The sequence below is a fragment of the Ovis canadensis genome, chromosome 14 (genome assembly GCF_042477335.2).
Source record: "Ovis canadensis isolate MfBH-ARS-UI-01 breed Bighorn chromosome 14, ARS-UI_OviCan_v2, whole genome shotgun sequence".
Lineage (NCBI taxonomy): Eukaryota > Metazoa > Chordata > Mammalia > Artiodactyla > Bovidae > Ovis > Ovis canadensis.
In genome coordinates, this window is record NC_091258.1 from 26,900,957 (window position 1) to 26,926,162 (window position 25,206).

General features: G+C 63.7%; 2 protein-coding genes across 2 annotated transcripts in view; both read left to right on the forward strand.

Moving 5' to 3' along the window:
* The first annotated feature begins 1,680 nt into the window (after positions 1-1,680).
* Positions 1,681-15,887, forward strand: ZNF469 (zinc finger protein 469). The gene is made up of 2 exons (XM_069552631.1): positions 1,681-1,740; positions 3,075-15,887. Exon 2 carries the CDS (start codon positions 3,202-3,204, stop codon positions 14,563-14,565), a length of 11,364 nt encoding a protein of 3,787 aa, XP_069408732.1. The 5' UTR covers positions 1,681-1,740; positions 3,075-3,201; the 3' UTR covers positions 14,566-15,887.
* An 8,714-nt stretch (positions 15,888-24,601) lies between these two features.
* ZFPM1 (zinc finger protein, FOG family member 1) overlaps positions 24,602-25,206 on the forward strand; it is a 61,102-nt gene continuing 60,497 nt past the window's right edge. Inside the window, exon 1 of the mRNA XM_069552633.1 lies at positions 24,602-25,016. Coding sequence (XP_069408734.1) covers positions 24,977-25,016 — 40 coding nt within the window. The 5' untranslated portion in view covers positions 24,602-24,976. The remainder of the gene's footprint in view (positions 25,017-25,206) is intronic.

Genomic DNA, 25,206 nt, shown 5'->3' on the forward strand with positions numbered 1-25,206 from the left:
GACCTAGTGTCTGATCTCTGAATGAATGAAGGAGTGAGTGACTGAATGAAGGAGTGAGTGAATGAGTGAATAAATGAATGAGTGAGTGAATGAATGAATGAATGAGTGGCTGAATGAATCAATGAATGAGTGACTGAATAAATGAATGAGTGATCAAATGAATGAATGAGTGACTCAGTGAGTGAGTGAATGAATGAATGAGTAAACGGAATAACCGAATGAATGAATGAGTGAATAATGAATGAGAGTGAATGAATGACTGAATAAATGAATGAGTGACTGAATGAATGAGTAACTGAATGAATGAATGAGTAACTGAATGAATGAGTGAGTGAATGAATGAATGGGTGACTGAATGAATGAATGAGTGGCTGAATGAATCAATGAATGAGTGAGTGACTGAATAAATGAGTGGCTGAAGGAATCAATGAGTGAATGAATGAATCAATGAGTGGCTGTAGGAATCAATGAGTGAATGAATGAATCAATGAGTGGCTGAAGGAATCAATGAGTGAGTGAGTGAATAGGAAGCTGCCTCCTGTAGGCCCTCCCCAGGACTTGGCCTGCCCCACTCCAGGCAAGGGCACGCTTTCCACCCTGTGATCCCAGAAACCTCCATATCTCAGGGTTCTCCACATCTCATTGAGGGGGATGCACGTCGGCACAACCACCAAGAGTTGTCCTAGTAGTTCCCTAATGTTGTATGACAGACAGCAGCTTGAAATCTAAGGGTTTCTGTGGGTCCAGAATTTGGGCAGGTATTCTTTTCATCGGCCACCAGTCGCCACATCCAGCCCCTGTTGAAGGGGAGGGACTTGGGCTCCACCTTTTGGAGGGTGAAGGATCAAAGCATTTGTGGCCAAATGTTGAAACCACAAGAGTGGTTACCTGACAGTGTCTTTAGATCACAAGTGCATTTGCCCTTGACCGAGCTGTTGTTTCTTTGGGTTTGTTCTCCTGGTCTCCTTACACGTGTTCATTGCTCTACTACTTATAAAGGGCCAGAGAGGGCAACCCAGCATCCGTCCACCCAGAAGGGTCTGGGTGTAGACGTAGCTATTCCACAGAATGTTCTGTAGCCATGTGTTGGTGGAAAGGTGGATAGACAGATATCAACCAGGAGTTGCTCTATGGGGTGCTATGGAGGTACCACCAAGGTTCACTGTTAAATGCAAAAAGTGAGGCACAGTGCGTGCAGTGGACTATCTCTTGTTGAAGAAAGGGGAGAGATGGAAATATTTATTTACATTTGCTGGTATTTGCATCAAGAAACTCTGGAAAGAAACACAAGAAGCTGCTTCCTATGCTGACCCAGCAAGGCAGGGAAAGAGCATCCGTGGGCTGGGGGTGGAGATGGGGGCATTGTGAAGACCTCTCACTTCAGACTTTCAAACCACAGGAACGTGAGATCTATGCACATGAAATACCACGATAAGAAACGTAAAATCACTCTTAACCCAGTGCAAATGCCATCAGTTGACCCTAGCCCTGCAGCCCAGCCCCGCCCCTGCCCCACCAAGGTTGGGGGTCCCCGAGCTCACCCAGCTTCCCACGGCCCTGCCCTCAGTGGCTTTCCAGGGGCTCTGCAGTCTCCATGCTCCCTCGCCAGCTTCCCCTGGGGCTCTCGGTCCCCAGCCAAGCACTAGAGCGATGCTGACATACTCCCCATTTTCTTTGCAGCCAAGAAATCCCCACCCACAAGGAAGCTGTGCAGCAACCCAGCTGAGGGCCGACTCCCAGGTATGTAGAGGGGATGGCCAGCGTGGACACCAGAGCTGCCCAGCCCAGCCCTCACCTGCCCCACTGCCCCACCTCCTTCTGTCTCGCTCGCTCACTCGGGCAGTGCATCTCACCCATAAATCAGGGGTGATGATAACGCTCTGATCTCTCGAGCCAGTGAGAGGATGAGAGGAGTGATGGGAAGCACTCCGTGCCCTGGCCCACAGCAGGGCCCACAGGAGCTCAGGGCTCTGTTCTGCCATCATTATCTGTTCAGCACACGGCACCCAGGAGCCCTGCCCCCATGGGCTCTCAGCCCTTGGAGCCCTTGGAAGGGGAGCTGAGGACTCACCTGGGGCAATGCAGCCCAGAGCAGGGGGGAGGCCTCCACCTCAGAGGGAGGGCTTCCTCAGTAGGCAGGACTGGCCTGGCTGGGGAAGGGGCAGAGTGGGCGACATGATGCCCTCTGCTGTCCAGCACCTGGACCATACCCCCTGAGTCGAGGAGTCCCTGCCCTAACCTCAGAGCTGGTGGCTGACCTCCCTGGACTGCCCCAAGAAAGCCAAGGAAATAAGTGAGGCAGCCAGCCAGCCCCAGGCTTCCTCTGAGAATGAGACACCCAGAGCCGCTAGGGTGGGAGTGGGGTCATGGGGTCACAGAGACAAGAAGGGGGCCTGGGGCTCCCCTCACACAGCATCTCCCTGCACTCCAGAAGCTCAGTGTTGGGGGTGGGGCTTTTCTCCAGAGGCCTGTGGATTAAACTCATAATTACCAAGTGTCTCTTGGTACCTCACACTGAGCTTCGCGTGAGGGTCATGAGCACATGGCAGACACGTTTGCCCCAAACAGCAGGTCAACTCAGGGCCCAGGAAAAGGAGCCATCACCTTCCAGAGGCTGGGTGTCCGCCACAGGGGCAGCAGGTGGGAGCCTCGGCCAGGCGCGCCCTCTGTCCTTCCTGGGCTGTCCGCCATGGCATCCGGTGCCCGTTACCCCCACCGTGGGGCCTCTGCAGGTCTGGGAGCCACATGCCTCATGGGGCCTTCCTGCTCAGGGCCTGGCTGGTGCCCAGCAGGGCTGCTCGGGGGTGGCCAGGGTCTTCGCACACCTCTAACCCCCAGCAGCATTCGCTCTCTTTTCCTTCTTCCTCCCCACCTCCAGCCCACCCCCACCAACTAAGCCCTCTCCTCAGTCTAGCAGGAGCTCATTTTCCCTTATCTCTTGAGGGACCATCAGAGCCAAGTCGCCAGCACTAAAAGGGAAGGCTGTGTGCCCACCACTTCTGCTCCAGCCTGCCACACCACCAGGAGAGCCACAGAGCTCACTGTCCCCCACTCACTCTGTCCTTTCCTTGCAGGCTCCAGTCAGGACCATGCAAGCAGGCTTCTCCAGGGCTCCTCGAGGGGCCAGGATGGCCACCCAGCCCGCTTTCTGCGGCCCTCCTCGGACCACAGCATCCTCCTAGCGCCCAGGACGGAGGGGCCATGCCTGGGGAGCAGCCCCTCGGAGCGCCACCCCCAGCCATGACTGGAGACCTGCAGCCCTGCCCGGCGGCCAGTGGCACGGGGGGCCCTCTGCGGCCCCCCGGAGAGATCAGAGCCCTGGCCAACAGGACCACCAAGGCCATGGGCAGCAGGGCCCAGGCCATGGACGACCCCAAGACCCAGGCTCAGCAGGCTGGGAAAGGGGTGGCCGAGGCCCCTCTCCCCAGAGTGCAGGCCCTGAGCAGCGTCCCCAGCAAGGGCAGTAGCCCCCAAACCCCAGCGGGAAGCAACCTCATGCAGGCTCATGTCCGGCGGGCAGGCAGGGTGGCCAGCAGCCCCCAGCAGCTCTACAGTCTGAGCATCGCCAGCACAAGGCCCAAACCCACCCTGGATGGGAAGACCCCTGAGAGCCTGCAGCCCGAGGCCCTCCGGCCCCTAGACGCAGAAGCGCCCCCAAGCCAAGGGACCAGAGCCAGTCTCAGGCCTGGCCATCCCAGGACCGAGGCCTCCCCTGCCCCAGAGGAGCTCAGCTTCCAGAAGTGCTTCCAGGAGACCCCCTCCAGCTTTACCTCCACCAACTATACCTCACCGAGTGCCACCCCCGGGCCCCCGCCCCTCAGGGCCCCCCAGAGCAGGGGCACTAGCCCCTGTCGGCCGGCCTCCTACCTGGAATTCCAGGCCAGTGGGGCCGATGCCTGGCCTCCCCCAGCTGAGAACAGCTTCCCAGGTGCTAGTTTTGGGGTCCCCCCCACTGAGCCGGAGCCCTTTTCCGAAGGCGGCAGCCCTGGGGCCGCGGCCTTTCAGTACCCCTTCCCGGAGCTGCACGGGGCCAGCCGGAGACCCTTCCCAGAGGACATGGCTGGGCCCAAGTACCCCGAACCGGCGCTGGTGCTTGCCTTCCACCAGCCTCGGGGGGCGTGGCCAGAGGCGGTCGGCAGGGGCCCAGCCTACACCCTGCCTGCCCGCCCGGCCCCCCCGCCCCCGCCCTGCTACTCCAGCCGACCCAGCAGCCTCGAGGCCCCCAGCGACCTTGGCGGTGTGCCCCCTCCCCCTAGTACTGCTCCCCCAGCCCCCAAGCCCTTCTCGGAGAGCGCAGCCACCTTCCGGGATGGTTTGCACGAGAACATGACCAAAGTGCTCCCTGAGAGACCTCCTTCGGCCCACGAAGGGCTGGGGAGCCCCAGGGGGCCCCCAAACTCCCTGTCCCAGAGGCAGTTTCCCGGGCAGGCCTATGGAAGCCCTGGTGCCAGCGGGGTGGGCACCAGCCCAGGGCCTCGGGACACAGAGCTGGCTGCCTCAGGGCCCTCCACTGCCAGACTGCCCCCGCTGTGGGACCCCGCCCCAGCCCCTTACCCTCCACCTCCCCTGGGTCCCCCAGCCACCACATTCTTCGAAGCCCAGCCCAGCCCAGGCCAGCGGCTCAGCCTGCCCCAGAGCCCCCCGCTGCCCTGGCCCCAGGTGCTCCCGGCCGCCGGGCCCGGCCCCCACCAAATGGAGATGCTGAACCGGCTGCCCTTCCCCCCGGGGGCCCCCGAGTGGCAGGGGGGCAGCCAGGGAGCCCTGGGTGCTGTGGGCAAGACACCCGGGCCGGGTGAGAAGCTGGCCGTCCTGAGAAACAGCCCAGGCCAGCACGGCAGTGGCTCCCCTGGCCTGTTTGCCTACAATGGGCTGAAGGACCCAGGAGCCCAGCCCCTGTTCTTTGGGGCAGCCCAGCCCCAGGCCTCAACCCGGGGACCCCCTGGCCTGCCCCTGCCCAGGGTGGTGGGAGCCTCCCCCAGTGAGTCCCCCCTGCCCTCGCCAGCCACCCACACTGCCAGCAGCACCTGCTCGTCACTCTCCCCACTGTCCAGCAGCCCAGCCAACCCCAGCTCAGACGAGAGTCAGGTGCCCGGGCCGCTCGTGTCCTCTGCCTTCTTCCACCCAGCCCCTCACCCACAGGAGGCTGGCAGCCCCTTCCCGTCCCCCGAGCCCTCGCACAGCCTCCCCATCCACTACCAGCCAGAGCCAGCCAAGACCTTCCCTTTCCCCACAGAGGGGCTGGAGGAGACCCCATTCCCCAGCTCGGGGCTCCAGGCGGGCAGTGCAGGCCTGGAGGGCTTCCCCCAGGGGCCGCCCCCGTACTCCGCCCACCACTTCCCCCTCAGCAGCGCCAACCTGGACCAGCTGGACGTGCTGCTCACCTGCAGGCAGTGTGACCGGAACTACAGCAGCCTGGCCGCCTTCCTGGGCCACCGGCAGTTCTGCGGCCTGCTGCCAGCCAGGGCCCAGGACAGCCACCAGCAGCCCCCGGGGCTCCCCGCGCCCCCCAGAGTGCCAGCCGGCAGGACCCCGAGCCCGCTCAGCCACACCAGGACTCCCTTCCTGCTGGGCGGAGACCTCCGGCCCGATGGCAGAGACGATCCCCTGCGGACGAGCTTCCTGCCCGGCCCCACCGCCACCCCCTTCCCACTCCCCACAGGGGACCTGGACCTGGAGGACGCTGCCAAGCTGGACAGCCTCATCACAGAGGCGCTCAATGGCCTGGAGGACCAGTCCGACAGCCCCGAGATCGACAGCAGCTTCATTGACGTCTTCACCGACGAGGAACCTTCCGGCCCCAAGGGCCCCGCTGCCGGGCAGCCCCCCAAGGCCAGGCTGGGGGCGACACCAGAGAACAAAGCCCCAGTCCCAGCCCTGCCCCCAGCAGTGGATGTCCCGCTGGAGACCCAGCCCCGCCAGCCCGGGGATGGAGGCAGCCCTGCCGGCCCCAGGCCCAAAACCCGCTCCCTGGGCCCAGCTCCTGCAGAGACAGATGAGGCCAGCCTGGCTGGCCAGCAGAGGAGAGGAAAGCGGTTCAAGTTGTTCCGGAAAGAGCTGGACACGGTTAACACCACCAAGAGGCCTGGCAGGGGCTCCAGGGCCGCCCGCCTGAGGCCACGGAGGAAAGGCCGGGCTGAGGCCCGCCCGCGGGCTCTCAGAACTCAGGCCCCCAAGAGCCACACGGACCCCGGGGGCCGGGCCCCACTGGTGGAGACCAGGAGCTCCCGGCGCCTCCGGCTGTCCCCCGGCCAGGACTGCAGGCGGAGGCGGGCGCGAGGCGGCACCTGGAGCAAGGAGCTCATCCACAAGATCGTGCAGCAGAAGAACCGGGCTGGCGGGCGGGGCCCTGGCCCAGCCCCCGGCGCCGCAGACGGCGGGCCCCAGCACTGCGACTGCGCCGCTGCCTCCGAGTCTGAGGAGGAGGATGGACCACAGCCCCCTGGCTCCCGCTTCAGAGGCCGGCCCCGCCCCAGCGGCCGGCGATGGCGCCGGGGTGAGAAGAGGAAGGAAGTGGACTTGACCCCAGGCCCCAGAGAGGACGGGCAGCAGCAGAAACCCAGGAAGGTGGTGAAGCAGGAGGCTGCGAGGTCCAGGGGCTACCCGGGCCCCGAGGAGCCAGGCAGGCCTGGGCCAGGCCCCAGCCAGAGTCCCGGGGCCCAGGGCCCATTGCACGGCCCAAAAGCTGGAGTGGACCCAGAGGAGAAAGGCCCCCAGCATCTCCTGCAGGATCTCACGGGCACCGAGATCCTAGCGGAGAGCCATCCACCTCCAGGCTTCCCTCAAGACACTGAGACCCCTGAAATCACTGACGACCTTCCCCCTGATGCCACGGAACTTCACAAGGAGACTCCAGGCTCCTCTCCAGTTCCCTGCAGGGGAGGCGGCCCCTGCCCCTCAGCCCCAGAGCGACCACAGCTCCACAGGGAGGACACAGTGCTGCCCCTCGCAAGCTCACCCACATTGGGTGCATGTCGGTGCTCGGAGCCAGTCGCCTCCCAGGACAGAGAGGACCCGCCTGCCTCTCCATCCGGAGAATCACTGGTGCCTGTTGCTAACGCTGTCCATACGGTCCACTTGGACCCCAGCACTCTCTTTGTGAAGACCCCTGGTCTTGGAGACCCCATGGAGGCTCCAACTGCCAGAAAGGGGCCTCAGCCCTACAGTAGGCCCCGCAGTGAGCTGTTCCTTGGACCCAAAGACCTGGCCGGCTGTTTCCATGAAGACCTGGGCTCCCGGTCCTCAGCCCTAGACAGCCCACTGGCCATTAGGGCACCCCTCCACCAGGATGACCACGATGCCAGTTCCCCAGAGCCAAAGCCGCCCAGGAGCCCGCCCTACACAGGCATCACAGACCCAGGCAGAGGCCAGTCGGCACTGGCCTTGGAGCCCACGCCCCTCCCCTTGGGGCTGCCCAGGGACAACTTCAACCCGCCGACCTATGGCAGCCTCTCTGGGCACGGGGACACCCCTGTGCTGCGTGCGTGTGCTGCTCTTCCCCCGAGGAAACCCCAGCTAGACCCACCGTACCCCTCGTTTCTGCCTGAAAGGGGCTGGTCCCTGCTGGAGGAAGTGTCCCCGGTGCCGCCTGGCCATCCAGACCTTTTTCCCAGCCTCTCAGCGGAAAAGACTTTCAGTCAGCAGCGTCCCACTCAAGGGCCCGTGGCTGCCAGCCTCAGCGCTCTGCCCACCAGGGCTGTCGAGTGTAGCACCGCCAGTACCAGCGACCTGTCTGAGGAGGAGCTGGAGATCAAACGGCTGGTCACGGAACTGGAGAGTCAGCTGCAGAGCAGAGGCCCACAGAGGGCCCCAGGAGAGCCGTGCAGGGCCAGCACCACTGCCCCCCAGGAGCCACGTCCACACGGGGAGGGGGCAGACACCACAGGGGACGCCCTGGCAAGCCCCCAGGAGGAGTGGCCCTCACCCTTGGCCCCCAGCACCCACAAGGACGTGGTTCCTCGGGGTCCTTCCAGCCCCATGGGAGCCAGCCTCAGTTTCCAATCAGTGCAGAAAGCCAGAGTCCCAAAGACAAGTCTCCCAAGGGCCGAAGGGGGCCGAAGGGCCCACCAGGAAGTCTGCATACCGGACCCCGTGTCAGATGTGGGGAGTTTAGCAAAGTGCAGCCCAAGCCTGGAACCTTCGCTTCCTAAGGGTCATGGGGCCCCTGGAACACAACATGGCCAAGGCCTCCCGCTGCTCCTTCCCCGCCCACCGAGAGGGGGGCTTTCCCCGGGACCCTGCAAGGCACCTGGGCCCTGTCAAGATCCTCTGAAGCTGGAGGCATACAGCAGCCCCACTGCCCATCTAGCGCCTGGCTTGGCATTTCAGGGTGCCGAGCTTCTTCCTCTGGGCGCCACCCCTACTTCTGCCGCCATTCATAGCAGTGCCCCCAGGGGACACTCTGTGAGCAGCACAGGTGAGCCAGGAGGAACAGAGCTCCTGCCCCCTGTTGCGGCTGGGCCTGGCCCTGAGGGCAAGGAGGAGTTTGTGCCAGTGGGAGTCTCTCCAAGTTGTGCCTCCATACCCAACCCCAGCCTGGGCAGGAGACTCCAGAACCCAGCCTCCAGCCCACTTCATCAGCTGCAGCTCCTGGTGGCCAGAGCAGCTGAGAGGGGAGATGCCCGGGGCTCAAGGGTGACCCCCACTGCTGATGCCCAGAGCCCTCTGCACAGCAACCCCTCAGATCTGGGAGGCGATGGCAAGGAAGGAGAGACAATGGCCCACAGCCCTGCCCTGGGCTCCCTGGGAGATGTGCAGATGACCACTGTGGCCGGACGTCAGCTGGAGCCAGACGAAGATGGACATGCAGGCACACATGGCCAGGCCGGGAAGCCCAGGGGCCAAGCCAGAGCTGGCCACCTGAAGCCAGGCGACCGAGGGAGGCCAGGGAGACCGGACAGCTGCACCACGGCCAGCGCCGACCCTGAAACCACACCGGCCGGGCTGGTCGGGGCTGCAGACCAGCTGGGGGCACAGCTCCAGGGAAGCAGGGTGGCCATGGGCCTTTGCAACGAGGCACAGGCCACCCCAAGCCCCACCTCCTCTGAGGCAGACTCTGCAGTCCCAGCCTTAGTGGCAGCCCACACCCCAGACAGGCCCAGGGACTGGACTCTGGAGGTGGTGGCAGCTGGCCCAGGCCTTAGGAAGCATCTGCTGTTCGCTGGGGAAAGCCCAGAGCCGCCCACCAGGAACCTGGCCAGCCACACCCGCTTGTCCACCTCTGCAGCCCCCTCTGATCCCGGTGGCCTCAAGCCCCTACACCAGGAAGGCCCTCCCACGGCACCTTCAGGGGAGCTCCGGGAACTGCTCCCAGCATCTCCACCCCACGGTGGGGCTGCCAGCTCTCAGCTTCTGTCGGCCTCTTCTCCCACCTGGACACCTCCAGAAGGGGCCGAGCGCAGCCCAGCACCCACAGGCACTGCGGCACCCCTGGCAGTGTCCCCCTCTTTGAAGACAAGCCGCCGTGGCCTCAAGGAAAGCCCAGCTCACCACCCTCTCCTAGGGGATGGCAGCCCCCTGGAAGACCCTCCCACGGAGCCCAGCTTCGTCAGTGTCATCAGTGCCGCCCACGGAGGGGCCCGCCCTGGAGATCATGTGTCAAAAACCCTAGAAGCTTCCAGAAAAGAAAGGCCAGGGGACTCCCCTGCCCGTGCCACCCCTCCCCACCCAATGACAGTCAGCACCCCGGGAATGACTGTCAAGGCTGCTGCCCTGCCCAGCGTCCCCACCACAGATGGCGTGGGGGCACTCAGAGGTCCCAGGGCTGAGTGGCCAGACCCCAGGGGAGTTCTGCCCATCACCCACCCAGATGGGGTGCCCACAGGCTCCTCCTCCGAACCCCTAGGCAACAGGGAAGGCCAGGGTGTCACCACTGTGCCCACTGACCCTTCCACACGTGGGGCCATGTGGCCAGATCCCCACACTTGCCAAGAAGGCAAGGCTCTGGTCAGCTTCCAAGGACAGGAGAGCCTGGAGACGCCTGGGGCCAGGCCCCCTGCCATTACCAAGGAGTCCGAGGCTGGCGCCAGGGGTGTACCAGTGACCTGTCCTCCCACAGAGCTCTGCCCAGGCAGCACAACCAGTGACTCCAGAGCCCACTTCCCCCAAAGTGCCCTCCACCAGAGACCCCAGGCAAATGCCCTCAGTCCCCAGGACCTCAGACAGAAGCCGCGTGGCTTTAAAAAGAAGCCGGTGTTCACTGAGAATGGCCACTGGAGGGGCGGAGACCCCAGTGGGCGGCCGGTGACCTGCGAGGTCTGCTCAGCTTCCTTCCGCTCCGGGCCGGGCCTGAGCCGCCACCGAGCCAGGAAGCACGGGCTGCACAAGGGTGCTGCGTCCCAGCCAAGCCCAGCGCCTTCACCTGCTCCCCAGACGTGCCAGCGCCCCGGGAAGGAGAGTCGCGGAGCACTGGGGAAGGAGGAACCTGGGCGCTTGGTGGGAGACCCCAGCCAGGCTGGGGAGCCGCCCCCTGTTTGTGGCTCTACAGCTCCTGAGGATGCCCTGGGTCCCGAGATATCCAAGGGGCTCAGCCTTCTGGGAGCTCCAGGCTGTCCCCCAAGCTGGGAGCCACACACCCCAGATACAATCAGGCAAGGGGTGGACGTGAGGACTACAGAGCCTAGGAAACAGGACCGGCTGGGGAGGGAAGAGCTCCGACCCAAACAGGCAGAGAAAGGTGGGAGCCAGAGGCGTGGCAGACCACCCACAGATTTCCCCAGCGAGTCAGAGGGGAAATCTAACAAGAAAGTGAGGAAGCCCAGAGCGAGAAGGTTCCGGGAGGAGAGCAATCCCCAGGTCCCTGCTGATGTGACTCCAGACAGAAGCTGCTGGAGTCCATCCACCTCCGCTGCCAACTGCTGCCGTCTCTCACCCAAGACAGAACAAGAGACCAAGGCCACGGAGTTGCCTCCCGCAGCCACGGACCCGGAGGAGACACCTGCACAGAAGCCACCTGGGGACTGGGTGGCCTGTCCAAGGATGGCGGAGGGAGCGCCTCCAGGGGAAGGGCCAGGGGAGCAGAAGGCAGCTCTGGCAAGAGGGTGTGGGGGACCCAGAGAGACCAGGACATCTGTCATCTGTGAAGAGCCACTGAGGGTGACTGGGCCTAAGCCTGCAGGGAACAGCAGAGAGGCTGACAGCAGATCAGGGCACAGTGTCTGGGAGGAGCACGGGCCCCCCTGGGGCCCCCGGGGCCCCCCTGAGACTCGTGGTTCTGAAGCAGGTGGCACCATCAGCAGTCCTTGCTCCCAGGCCCCCCCGCACAGCCCAGCAGAGGGGGTCCCAGAGCAGGAGGGCACGGCTCCTAAACCTCCCAGCCCGGAGCACGGGGACCCTCTGAGCTTGTTGGATGATGAGGCCTCTTTCTCCCAGCTCTTCCCCCTGGGAGACCGCTTGGCTCGGAAGAACCCCCGTGTCTATGGGAAGCGCTGTAAAAAGTCGAAGCCCCCACCCCGGGTGGAGCCCAATGGCCAGGTAGGGGGCAGTGTCACTCTGCCCTCTGCCCACCTGCCCACAGACCTCAGCGACTCTGGCTCGCTCTGCCTGTCCCACGAGGACCCATGGGGTGATGAGGCCACCGATCTGCCTGAGTCCTTCCTCCTGGAGGGCTTCCTCAACAGCAAGGTTCCGGGCATTGACCCTTGGGCCCCAGGCCCCAGCCTGTGGGCCCTAGAGCCCCACCTGGAGACGAACCCCTGCTGCGCCGAGGACCACCCATCGGAAAACATCCCCAAGCTACACATGGTCCCGGCAGCTTGGCGAGGCCTGGAGCTTCAGGCCCCCGCGGACGAGGTCACCTCTTCTCTAGGAGATGCGAGCCCTGAGCCTCCCAACCTGGAGCGAGAACACTACGGGGTGCCCAGGAGTGCCGCGGACCTGGAGATGCTGGGCACCAAACTGGAGATACAGGACCCATGCTTCCTGGGACCCTGTGAAGACCCTGTGGGTCTCCCCAGCACCAGCTTCTTGGATGGCAAGGCCACGGCCGGTTGCCAGGGCCCACGGAGCAGGACAGAGGAGGCGGATGGAGCAAGAAGGGCCGCAGGCGAAGGCCAGCGTGCCAAGGCCAGGAGAGCGCCCTACAAGTGCAGGGTGTGCTTCCAGCGCTTCCACGGCCTGGGCGAGCTGGACCTGCACAAGCTGGCCCACAGTCCTTCCCCGCCCCCCACCTGCTACATGTGCGTGGAGCGCAGGTTCGGCTCCCGAGAGCTGCTCCGGGAGCACCTGCTGGAGAAGCACGTGCAGAGCAAGGCGGGGCTGTGGGCCTGCGGCATGTGCTTGCGGGAGGTGGCCGACGTCTGGATGTACAACGAGCACCTGCGGGAACACGCCGTGCGCTTCGCCCGCAAGGGGCAGGCGCGGCGGTCGCTAGGGGACCTGCCCGCATGCTGGGAGGGCGGCGGCGTGGTCACGCACTTCCTGAGCGGCATCGCGGGGCAGGCGTCCAGATCCCGCCGGGGCAAGCGCTCCGTCGCCGGCAGGGCAGGCGGGGGCTGCGCAGAGGCGTCGGGGCCGGACGCGGGAGCCGGGAAGGCGTTCCCGAGGGAGCGGCCGAGGCCCCAGGCCCGCAGCCGCGGCTGCGAGGCGGTCGGCGTCTCGGCGCAGGGCAGCCCGTCCGCCTGCGCGCGCCCCGCCCCGGCCGGCGGCGCGTCCCCCGAAGCCCGTCCCCACGGCGAGCCCCAGCTCCCTGCCGTCCCGGTGCACCAGGATTGCAAGGACCCGGCCCGCGACTGCCACCACTGCGGGAAGCGGTTCCCCAAGCCCTTCAAGCTGCAGCGCCACCTGGCGGTGCACAGCCCGCAGCGCGTGTACCTGTGCCCGCAGTGCCCGCGCGTCTACTCGGAGCACCAGGAGCTGCGCGCGCACTTGGGCGGCGAGCACGGGCTGAGCGGGGAGCTGGAGCTGGCGCACACGCCGCTGTACGCCTGCGAGCTCTGCGCCAACGTCACGCACATCAGCAAGCGGTCCTTCGTCTGCAGCTCCTGCAACTACACCTTCGCCAAAAAGGAGCAGTTCGACCGGCACATGGACAAACACCGGAGGAAGGGGCAGCAGCCCTTCACATTTCGCGGCGTGAGGAGGCCCGGCGCCCCCGGGCGGAAGGCTTCGGCCCGAGAGGGCACGCTGCCTAGCAAACGGCGCAGGGTGGCCGCTCCCAGCAGCCCCGCCAGGTCCAGCGCGGAAGGGCCTCTGTCCCAGAGCAGCAGCCCCACCCCGAGTGAGGGGTCCCTCCCAGCCCTGCTCCAGCCCTGCCCAGAGGCAGCTCCCAGCACCACCGCCGGGCAGCCCGGGACCCAAGAGAGGCCCATAGACCCTCTAGGCCTCCAGGAGCTCCTGCCCCCATCCTTGTCTCCTTTCCCAGCGGCCTCGGCTGGTGACAAAGATGGCCACAAGCCGGACCAGGCCCTGGAGAGCTCTGAGGATGAGGCCTCCCCAGGCAGCCCTGAGCACCTCCTCCAGCAGGCTTTCCCGCTGGGAGGCTCTCTGCCCCGGCTGGGGACCTCAGACCAAGAGGTAGAAAAGAGGGCAGCTGGCCCATTCTCAGGGAAACACAGGACCCCAAGTGCACCTGGAAAATGTGCCCCTGACCATCACCTAGAAGCCCCCTCTCTGCTCTGGAAGGAGAAGCAGCTATCCACGTGTCTCTTGGTGCCTGCAGGGGCAACAGGGGGCCCCTCCCACAGAGGCAGTGCCCCCAAGCTTAGGGGCTGCGGGAGTTTATCAAAGGACAGGTCAAGCTCATCCACCCCCAACAAAGCACCCAAGATCCCAGGACAACTGAAGAAGGCGGTAGCCAGCCCCGTGCCCAGAGAACCCCCCCGTGGCACTGAGGAGAGGCTGAAGCCCACCGCCCTCAAAGCCAAGCCAGGCTCCCAGGGTGCTGGAGGCCCCCGGCAGGGCACCAAGGCAGTGGGCGGCAGCCAGCCCCAACCAGCCAGTGGGCAGCTCCAAAGCGAGACAGCCACCACGCCAGCCAAGCCCGACTGCCCAGGCCAGGGCCCCGCCCCAGACAAGGCCCTCCCTCGAGCCCTAGCCAAAGGCTACCCCAAGGGGCCAAGGGAAGCTGGTGGCCAGGGGCTGCGAGGGAGCCTGGGCCCCAGGGAGGACACAGACAGCAGTGAGAAGAAGAGAAAAGGCCGGGCCCCGGAGCCAGCCAGGAGCGAAGGTGTGGGGAGCCTGGGCAGAGGCCCCTCGGCCCCCGAAAAACCCCCTCGGGCCCCCCGGAAGCAGGCAACTCCCAGCCGTGTGATCCCCGCCAAGCCCAAGCCCAAGCCCAGGCCCAGTAGCCAGAACAGCTCGATGCTCCCTCAGCCCTCAGAGGTACAGAAGCGGGAACCCAGCCATGCCCACGGGGACCTCAGATGCAGAAAGGAGGGACTGAGCAAGGCCCTCCCCCAGACAAGACCTCTACACAGGGCCCCCAGGAAGGGTGGGGCTCTCCACAGTGCGGAACCCCCTAACCCCCGGGCGTGCCGCACAGCTGAGTCCCAGAGCCACCTCCTCAGCCAGCTGTTCGGTCAGAGACTAACCAGTTTCAAGATCCCTTTGAAAAAGGACTCTTCTGAGTAATTTATAGGAGCCAGCAAGTGCCTAGGAGTGGGATTGGGGACGAACTCGCAAATGGGGGACCCTGTTCTTTTTGGAGGAGCTCGAGTCATCTGAGAGTTGCCTGGTGGCCACATCTTAATTCATCTGATGTACCGTGAAAATGCTCCGACTTTAGTGTTAGAGCTGCAACTCTGATGCCTTGAGCAGAGCCCGGGGTGGACAGCAATCCCTTTCTAGCTGGTAGGTGAGGGTGAGGGCTGGGCCAGCTGCAGCCTCTTTGAGGCCATGCAGCTATTTATCCAGTACCAAGAAGTTAAGGAGAGAGTGGCTCATCCCCTCAGCCCCATGTGCCCCACAGTTAAGGCCCAGTATGCCACAGAACCCCTCGCTTTGAAGGTTTCCACAGGGCCCCCCAACCCTTGTCATCTAACAAGAGTTAAGTTGAGGCAGCCACCAGTCAGATGGTGGCAGCCTCCATCAAAGTGTCGTTGCTGCTGTTGCTGGAATTCCAAAGCAACCCTAGAAATCAGATGGGGGCCAAAGAGCCATCTCTGAGCTGCCCAGTCCTACAGAGCACAACAGGCCTCTGACCACAGGGTTGTGCCGGCCACTGTCTGTGCTGCTGACAGAAAAGCTGGTCTCTAGTGCACCTTGACCCCTGGTCCTCTGTCTCCACCCCCACCACCTCCACCCCAGCCTCCGTAGTTGCCCTCTCTAGAGCCTGTCTCCTACACGGAGCTCTCTGCTGCAAGTATGAGCAATTTTACTCTGAAGTTTCTGGTGCTATTTTCATGTAATGTGAATATAGGCTTCCTTGATTTGTTTTACCTGGGGGATGGGGTCGGACCAAGAGGTGCTAGGGGTCATACAGGCTGCCCGAGGCACCAGCGGCCCAAGAAGCCCTGACTGGCTCCCAGCTGCCTGCGTGCAGCCCCAGCCCCATGGTTGGTCGGAGCAGCCAGATGGGACCCTCAAGGCCGGCTCACGCACTGACCCGACCCAGGGGCCGGCACACATGTCCTTTCTACAGAATCGTGTCTTCACAGGGGCAGGAGGTGGGGAGAGGCTACCTTCTGTCCTTAGGTGTCTCTGAGGTTTGTGGTTTGTTTTGTTCTGTTTCTTCATTTTAACCTTAGGTACAGTGTGTATGTCAAAAGTTCTAATTTTGATATTTTGAAAGAGACCAAATCAAGCCCAAACTGCCTTTTTTTGTAAAAGGTGTGTGTGCCACTCAGAGTGCCTCTTTAGTGCTGATGAATAAACCCGGGGGGGGGGGGCTCTGAGGTTGTACTGTAAAAACCGTAGCAATCCGTGCTGTCAAATATATGCCCACTGTTGTCACAGGGTGCCTCCGCCGTGGCCTCTGTTCTCCCGCCAGCCCCACCCTGCTGCTCCGCCAAGCTGCCACCCTCGTCCTGTCCTAGGGTCACGTGGCCCTGCAGAGCCTACTGGCAGTGCAGCGGTCCCACCAGGTCCCAGACCTGTTAACCCGGCGAAGATAGTGCCTCAGCGCTGCAGGCCCCTCTGGGTTAGGGAGCCAGAGGGCACCAGAGACAGCAGGGGGCACCAGACCCAGAGACCTTCCCCCACTACAGGCTCTGACCCCTAGGGACTCTGAGTCCTGAAGATGCCTCCAGAGACCCCTGTGTCAGGGACAAGTACTTGGAGGGCAGCAGATCCCTGTCCAGCCCCTGACAGCTGCCTGGGCTTGGTGGGGGCAGAGTGGGGGTGCATCTCTCAGAGCAGGCCCCCAACCACACCTGCTGGACAGTGGGAGGGGGAGCCACGCCATCCACAGGGAGACAGGTTCTGCACATAGTGCAGGGACCACCTTGCCACAGCCCCACCCACCCCACCACTCCCCTTGTCCCACCAGGCCCTGGCCCCGCACTTCCATCCACCAGGGACACCCTGCCCAGGTCCTTGCCCTCAGCCTCAGCCCCTCTCATCGATGCCCCCTGCCCAGCAGGCTGCCTCCTCTGTCTGGTACTTACACACCTTCTGTGGGCTGCAGAACAAACTAGCAGCTGACAAGGGGTGCCAGCCGGGGGTTGGGGCTGCAGTGGGTGGAATCAGTGGGCTCGGAGCCACACTTGAGAAACACCATCCCAGGACTTGGTGGTGGACACCTTGTGGGGCCAGCCAGGTCTGCAGCACTGGGTGCCCCTGCCCGGCTCGCCATGCCTCGGCCAGCCTCAGGCTGGCCTCCTCGTCCCTGGAAGCATGATGGGGCGTCCAGGCCCTGCCACAGGCTGTCGTTGGTGGGGGAGGGGTGAGGCTGGCGCTCTGCACGGTCAGGTGCCCATGGGTGCAGAGGCGCATGACATCGGGGACCCCTCAGCTCTAGTCTTCGGGGCGGGACATGAGTGAACCTGCCCTCCTGGGTCCTGAGCCCACGGCAGGGCTGCGAGCCCCAGTGTGTGGACAGTGGCAGCCTGGCCAGCAGGTGGCAGCATTCACCAGCTCGGCGAGGCCGGGGCAGCTCAGGTACACACGCACACGTCACAGGTACGCGGGGCACCCTCGTCCTCACACACACGGGTGCACTGTTCCCAGGCCTCACGCAACCACAGACAGCCACGCATACAACCACCCACACACAACCACACACAAGCACCCACACACACAGAACCACAGACACCCATGCAGACAACCACACATAAACCACAGACAGCCACACACACAACCACACATACAACCAGACAGCCACACACACAACCACACAAACAACCACAGCCACACATACAACCACACACCCACAACCATACACAAGTACCCACACACACAGCCACAGACACACACACCACACATATAACCACAGACAGCCACACACACAACAACATACATACACACAACCACACACAAGCACCCACACACACAACCACACATCTGACTGATTCTGGGCACATCTGTGGGAACCGGCCTGAGCGAGGGGTCCAGGGTGGGCGTCCTGAAGGGCCCCATGTGGGCTGTGACAGCAGGCTGGACGGAGTGGGAGAGGATTTGGTGGGCACAGACCCTGTTCAGGGGCCACGGCTCCCTGAGGACCCGAGGAGGCAGAGCCTGGCCCCCACAGGCCCTTCTGCCTGGGCCCCAAGGGCCTGGCTCGCCCCCTCTAGGAAGCCAGAGTACCCCCCAGAGCTGCCAGGTGAGGCAAGGAGCAGGGGAGTCTGAGGGTCGGCAGCAAGGTGAAGGCTGTACCTGACAGCTGCACTCCACCAGGTCCCGAAGCCTGACCCCAGTGACCCCTTGGCCCCACCAGTCCGGACACGGGGCCAGAGAGAAGATGGTGCCTGGGACCAGGTGAGGAGGGGCAGGGAGCACGCGGGGGTCTGCCCGGGCATGGGGCATAGGGCTGCAGGAGGGAAAGAGCCGGCAGTGGAGCAGGCGGCAGGCCCCATCCTCGGGCCCTGTCCCCAGACCCCATGAAGGGGGAGGCTTGCCTGGGCGGCCAGAGGCCACATCCACCGGGAATGGCTGGAGAACGTCCTTAGGATGGGCTTGCCTAGGGGCCAAGGCAAGGGGAAAAGGCAATGGCACCCCACTCCAGTACTCTTGCCTGGAAAATCCCATGAACTGAGGAGCCTGGTGGGCTGCAGTCCATGGGGTCGCGAAGAGTTGGACACGACTGAGCAACTTCACTTTGACTTTTCACTTTCATGCACTGGAGAAGGAAATGGCAACCCACTCCAGTGTTCTTGCCTAGAGAATCCCAGGGACGGGGGAGCCTGGTGGGCTGCCGTCTATGGGGTCACAAGAGTCGGACACGACTGAAGCGACTTAGCAGTAGCAGCAGGGGCCACAGATGCCTCAGAGAACCCAGCCTCCCAGGGAGAGGGTGTAGAAGGCCACACTCACACAGGCAGAAGAATCCATACGTCCGGGGTCCCACAGAGAGGGCCACCAGGGATGGGCCAGGTCCGCGTCACTGGGATCCCTCTAAGCACCGCCGTGGGGGCACAGGACCTGGAGGCTGTTGGTCCTGTGTGTCACCCGAAATGTGCCGTGGTGGGCTCTGGTCTTGAGCCTGAGGCTGAACCCTGCGAGATCCCATTTCTCTGCCTGTCTGGTGGGTGGCCAGCGGGCCCAGGGTCCCGCTGCTGTGGCTGCAGGACCACTGCCCAGAAGCAGCCACACAAAGCCTTCCCGCCTAGGCCTGGGCACCCAAGGCCACAGCCCCTTCCCACGGGCCAATGTCTGCCTCCCTGACCAGATGGCCTGGCCTTGTGGGCTGCAGCTCAAGGCCACCGGCCTCCTCCCTGGAGCCCCCGGCTGAGAGAGGTTGCAGACAGGGCCCTCCCTAGGTTTAGCTGGGCCTAAACACACCTCGGTCTCAGCTGCGGTCTCAGCTGCGAGAGACTCAGGCACATTGCTGGGCCCAGGCAGGAGGGGGAGTGCCAGGGGTCTCACCTTCCCCTCTGGGTGCAGAGTCACCAGAAACCCGTCCAGCCCTGACTCTCGGGCTCCCTCCGAAGACTGAGTGCTGGGGCTCACTGGCTCTGGCCGGAGCTTCTCCCCACACCATCCACTTGGCTCCCTCCCTCCCCTCCCCTTCTTAGGGGCTTTGCTTAGGTGGCACCTCCTATCTGCAGCCTTCTTAACCACCTGCTAAGATGACAGCTGCCCCCCAGTGCCCAGGCCCGAGGCCTCGGGGCTGAGACATGCTTGCCCTGGGGTGCCCATGGCCCACTCACTAATCCTGGCTGCTCCCCTGCCGCTGGACTCTGAGTGCCTGTCCTGTGTGCTGTCCACAGTTGTACCTCCAGTGCTGGAGCGGGAGGAAGTGGGAGGTTAGAAGGAAGGAGGCGGCCGGGGAAGTGTGAGCTTCCTGAAACCTACTCTCTTCCTTCGGAAATGTTCAGATAATAATTCCTGTCTGCACCAGGCTGGTAAATAGGCCACACCTGGGCAGCTGCACGAAGGGGTGGGTCACTAACCCCTCAGGACAGTGTCCAGGCAGAACCCGTGTGTCCTGGGGTCTCAGAGGGCGTGGCTTGTTAGAGATGCTGTTTCAGAGAGTCTGGCTGAGCCCAGAGGGGACCAGCTGAGTCCCACCCTCTGCTCCCCTCAGACAGGGAACACCTGAGCCCATCCCCCAGGCCGGAGCCAGCCCAGCCCCCGACAGCAGCCTGCCCCCGACACCTCAGGGTGGCATCCAGCTGTCCCTTGTGTTGCCCCGGCTCCTCCCCTGCCCGTCCTGCAGGCTGCCTCTGATCCCTAGCTTAATTTATTTTGACATCCTCGCTGCTGTGTGACCTCCTTGTGGTATCACGTGTTGCTTGAAACTCATTATCCACCCCCCTCCTTGAAACAGGAAGTTAATTGAACCCTTCACAGAGCCAGTGTTGACAAGTGTCAGTGTGGGCCCCTAGCATGGCTGCCCAGGGCTCCAGGGCCTGGGGCTGACGGGCAGCGGGGGAGCAAGGCCTGGGCCCCCTTCCCTGCAGGGCAGCCACCAGGGGCCATGCAGGAGCAGCAGCTGTGGATTTCCGAGGGGGGCTCTGCTGCTCACCTGTTGTGTGGCAGGTGGGGTGGGGGTGACTTCACTTCTCTGAGCCTCAGTTTCCTTGTCTGGCAAATAGGAATTCTAAGAGTCCCTTCTTCAGACAGTGCTTGGCGCAAGGCCTGGCACTGAGGAGCCCTCTGCTGCTCTCTGCCCTCACTCCACGCGTAAGGCCACAGAGTGCTGAGAACTGCAGAAAAGTTACCCTGGGCCCTGCAGGCTGGACCAGAGCGGAGAGGCCAGAAGCAATCAGGGTTTCCCCAAGGGAGGGAAAAGGGGCGGGCAGTGGGAGGGAAGGGTGCGTCTCGTGGCAGGAACAGCGTGTGGGGCCGCAGGACGCCTGCACCTGTTCAGGGAGGTTCAGAGGAGGACTAAGCGGGGAGGGCTGAGATGATCGCGGTTGCTTTGGGGAGGTCCCACTGGCTTCAGCCTACAGTGGGGGCAGGAGTGGCTGTGGGGCCAGCAGCAGTCAGGCTGGTGGGTGAGGGAGGCTTGGAGCTGGGTGGGGATGATGGCAGAGTCCCCAAGGGGCCTCTCAGGGCTATAAGGAAGGCCCAGTCAGGAACACTGGGGGAGACAGTGAGGCAGAAAGAGGACTTCCAGTGCAGCCTGGCAGGCAGAGCCCCTCACCTGGCCTGGGCTAGGGACACGCTCCTCCCAGCCTGTCCAACCCTCCCAGGCTTTGTCCCTGCTCCTCCCTTAGCCGAGAATGCCTTTCTCCCACCACTCTTTCCTGAATCATCTTCATCCTTCAGTGTCCAGCTTAAGTTTCTAGAACATTCTGTGGCTCCCTTGGTCATCGCCTAACAACCAGTGCAGAGCCTGCTATGTGGGAAGTGCCACAATCAGCCCTCTCCCCACCCACAGCCACTGCCTGCTCCCGGGCAGTCCCCCTGGGACAGGGCAGCACAGAGCAAGCCCAGCAGCAAAGCCAGGCCCCCAGACCGCCAGCGCACAAAGCAGAGGTGGAGCAGACGTGAGCCCGGAGCCACAGCGGCATCGAGACTAGAGGGTCCTGCCCACCCCACTGACAGAGGAGGAAACCAAGAGCCTGACGGCTTAAGGACTCGCTCAGGGCCACAGCCTTCTGTGTGGCAGAGCCAAGATTTGAACCATGTACTCCCAGGGCCCATCCAGGGTTAAGAACATGGGCTCTGCCCTGGGACTCCGCGGGATACAGGAATCATGACCATTTCCGAGCTGTAGGGCCACTCTGAGCCTCAGTGTCATTACCACCGCTACAGCCTTGATGCTGTATACCAGAGGGTTGCTAGGACAGGATGTCATGAGAAACCATGAACCAGCCCCAAAAGGACCGGGGAAAGGCTAGTGATGCTGATAATGATATGGCCCCCTAGTGTGGGCATCCAGAGCTGTTCCCAGGAGCCTTTCCTGGGCCTGGATACCCTTGGTACCTTCTCCAAGGCCTCCAGGCTATTAGGGCTTGAAATCCAGCAAAGCAGGAAACAGCCAGGCCGTGGTCAGGGCAGCTGAGCTCCACACCGAGCCCTTCCCAGCTCCAGGGCACGTGTTGCAAACACCCACGTGGACTGAGTGCAGTTCTGTTTCCTCCACCAGTGATGTTTGGATGTGAATCGTGACACTCCCACAAGGAATGCAGGTGGCCGGTAGGACCCCGCAGCAGCCCCTCTCCCATCTGAGCAGGGACTCCTACTGAACCCCACAGAGATGATGCCTCCTCCAGTCAGCCTTCTTTGACTTCCCCAGGCAAAGGTGGTGACTCCTGCTCTGTGCTAAGCCAGGCCTGCCTTCCTTCAGCATTCCTTGCTCCTCTTTCCTGTTTATTGTCGTGATCAATAGAGCCTGTATGAGTGAGGTCCAGTGGCCCCGCCATCGGTCACAAACAGCCTGCAGTGTCATTATCTTTGCAGTGGTGGGAATAACAACCCTTGCAAGGCAGACAGAGTGGGCAGAGCATGGAAGCAAAGTTCCCCAGTGCGGGCCTGAATCAAGGCTGTCATGGCATTTCACAGGCGGGTGACTGGCACAGGTGCACAGAACCCTATCCTTGGTTTAAGGTTCCTCTGAGGCTGCATGAAAATGTTTAATTTTTGAACAAGGGGCTCCACATTTTCACTTTCCACTGAGCCCTGAGAATTATGAAGTGGGTCCTGGTCAGCAGGTTGTTTCTGACCTGCCCCTGCCCCTAAGTCCCTGGGCAATGAGGGTCTTGGGAGCCTAAAGTAGCCCTCTCTCTCCCCTCACCCTCAACATGCATACTCAGTCGTGTCTGACTCTCTGCAAGCCCATGGACTGTAGCCTCCCAGACTCCTCTAACCATGGGATTCTCTAGACAGGAATACTGGAGTGGATATTCATTCCCTCCTCCGGGGGATCTTCCCCATTGAGGGATCGAACAGTGTCTCCTGCGGCTCCTGCATTGCAGGCAGATTCTTTACCACTGGGCCACAAGGGACGCCCCACTCCCACCCCCGCAGGGATCAGGCATCACTAACTGGTCCTGGTTCTTCTGCTCCTGCTGACCCTCAGAACCCTCTTCCACACAGACCTCCAGCCACTCCAGCAGTGGTACCAACCTTGGTGCCACTTGCTGTGCATGGAGCCTCAAACCCGGCAGAAGTCCAGTTCGTGGCCACCTCTTCCAGGGATCCCCCTGACTGCCAGGTGCCCATCCTGTAAAGAGGCTCCCCACTTTGGGAAGGCAGCAGGCCCAATGGGAAACCCAGACAGGTGGAGTCCCTTGTCTCACTGACAGACATAGTGGGAGCCCTGGGCTGAGTGAAGCAGTCAACTATGGGCCGCATACTCCGCAGAGAAGGGGTACAACGCCATGGCAGCTGCAGGAAGGCTGTACCCACTGGGTCTGGGCAGGGAGTGGGAAGAGTGGGCAAGCTCATGACTCCGGACAGGTTTCTTGGCCTCCTGGCCTCAGTGTTCTGGCCTGTCTGGGGGCAGTGGCTTATCCTGGGGGGACCTCAACCTTCTGCCCCACCTGCCAACCTCCTGCCCTCCTGAGAGCAGCAGCAGCAGGGGAGAGTGCCCAGGTCCTGGGGGCACATTCTTCGTCTTCTATGGGGAAGGGCAAAGGCAAAAGGAGTCAGAATGAGGGGGTCTCAGGGCAGAGTGCTCAGCACCCAGCCATCACTGTGAGGATCACCTGCCATCAGGTGGGTGGGTCCAGCTTTGCTGATAGGCATCCAGACACCCTGTTTGCAAAGCTCTTCCCCTTAGCCTCTGGCCCCTGCTAACTTCCTATTTCTTGTGAATATGGGGTTGGGGACTGCGGGGTGAGGGCAGGCACCAAATGCAGGCCAAGAATATTAAAGGAATACAGTTGAGCTCCCAGGGACGACTCTGATGCTGTGTGACCTTGAGCCTCCTGGAAAGTGGGGGGCCTCTGGGATCCCATGAACATATTCCAAAGGACAGAAGGGCTGGTCTCCGTGTCCACGGCTGGAACAGGCAGTACTGACCCTGGGAACCTCGCTCCTTTCTACTTCCTGGGCCTCCAGCAGGGGCGTCCTGGAGAGGCACAGCCTGGGAAGGAGAGACCCAGAGGAGCAACGCCTGCGGGCTTCTGCGGGGGGTGGGGGGGGCGGGGAGCAGGCACAGGCCGCTGGCTTCTGCGGCCTCCCGGATTTCCAGCCAGATCTGAGCCCAAGGGAGGAGGGCCCGAAGTCCCTTGCTCTCCACTGGGGGCTATGGTCACCGAAGGTGGCGAACCCCGCGGATGCTGCTTCCACCAGTCTTGGGCGGAATCCCCACCGTGCCAGAGCCGGCTCCACACTCCAAGTCTGGTCCCAGGCAATGTGGGACGTCAAGGCCTCGGGCTGCTTGACCCGGCCCTCATTGTCCCCTACCCGGCGGCCGAGGAGGGTGGTCGCAGAGCCTAGGAGTTCTGGGCGGGTCAGAGGCCCTGAAGGCGGGGTTATAGAGCAGCGGGGAGGAGTGATGGAGCGGTGAGTGGAGCCCAGGCTTTGTGGAGTGCTCTGGGCGGGGCCTCGGAGTTTAGGGGCCGAACCAGGTCTGGTCAGGCTTGGGGGCGGGGCTGGCATCGGAGGGCGGGTCCAGAGAGAGCTTAAACCCGGTCGGGCGCGGTGATTCGGGGCGGCGGAGTGTATTGGGTCGCAGAGTCTGAGCTAGGCCTGGGGACAAAGCAGCAGGGCCAAAAGAGGTGTGGAGGAGGCCACAGGTTCACCCAGGGCCGGGGCCAGCTCCCTGGGGGCGGGGCCAGCAGGCGGGGCGGGACCATTTCAGCGAGGAAGCGACAGGGCGAGCCAGGGTGTCGGGGCGGGGTCAGCCGAGGCGGGGAGAGGCCAAGGCCGCGAGGAAGCAAGACCGCCCCGGCGACCGGCGTGCGCACCGCGGGCGGGGGCGGAGCGCGGCGCTGGGGGCGGGGCCGGAGGCGGGGCCGGAGCCAGAGGAGGGTCAGGAGGCGGGGAGAGGGGCGGGGCTAAGGGCCGGACCCGGCGGGGCGGGGCGGGGCGGGGCCAGCGGTGGGGCGGGGCGGGGCCAGCGGTGGGGCGGGCCCGGAGGCGCGGCGCCGTGACGCGCACGCCCCGCCCGCACGCCCCGAGCGCCCAGGCAGAGGCCGCCAGGTCCGCCGCGCGCTACCCGCAGGTTCCATTGAGAAGAGCGGAGCAGCGGTGGCGGCGGCGGCGGCGGCGGCGGCGGCGGCGGCGGCGTCTGCGCGGGAGCGGAGAAGCCGGCAGCAGCCCGCCGCCCGCCGCCCCCGGCGGTCTGCCCGGCCGCACAGCAGGGCCGATACTCCGGCCTCCTCAGCGGCGCCGGGCCGGACGCGGCGGGCTGGGGGCGCGAGCCGGGACGGCCTTGGAGCCGAGGGGCCGGGGGCATGAGCCGCCCCGTGGCCCCGCCGCGCCCCCGCCGCCCGCCGCCGCCCACCAGGGGCTAGAGGCGGCCGCCGGGAGGGCGCGCGGCGCCGGAGACATGTCCAGGAGGAAACAGAGCAACCCCCGGCAGATCAAGCGTGAGTCAAACTTTGCCCGCCGGCCCCGACCCCCGCCGCCCCCCCTACCGGTCCCCCGGCCCGCCCCGCTCTGCCCGCGGCGCCCGCGACCTTCACCCCGCGCCGCGCCCCCCGCGCTGTGTGCCAAGCGCGCCGTAATCTAATCTCTGCCGGCGGGCCGGGCCCCCGCGTCTGGGCTCCAGCACCGGGG

Coding starts and splice junctions, on each gene's coding strand:
- ZNF469 (XM_069552631.1), top strand. CDS start 3,202: ATGCCTGGGGAGCAGCCCCTCGGAGCGCCACCCCCAGCCATGACTGGA.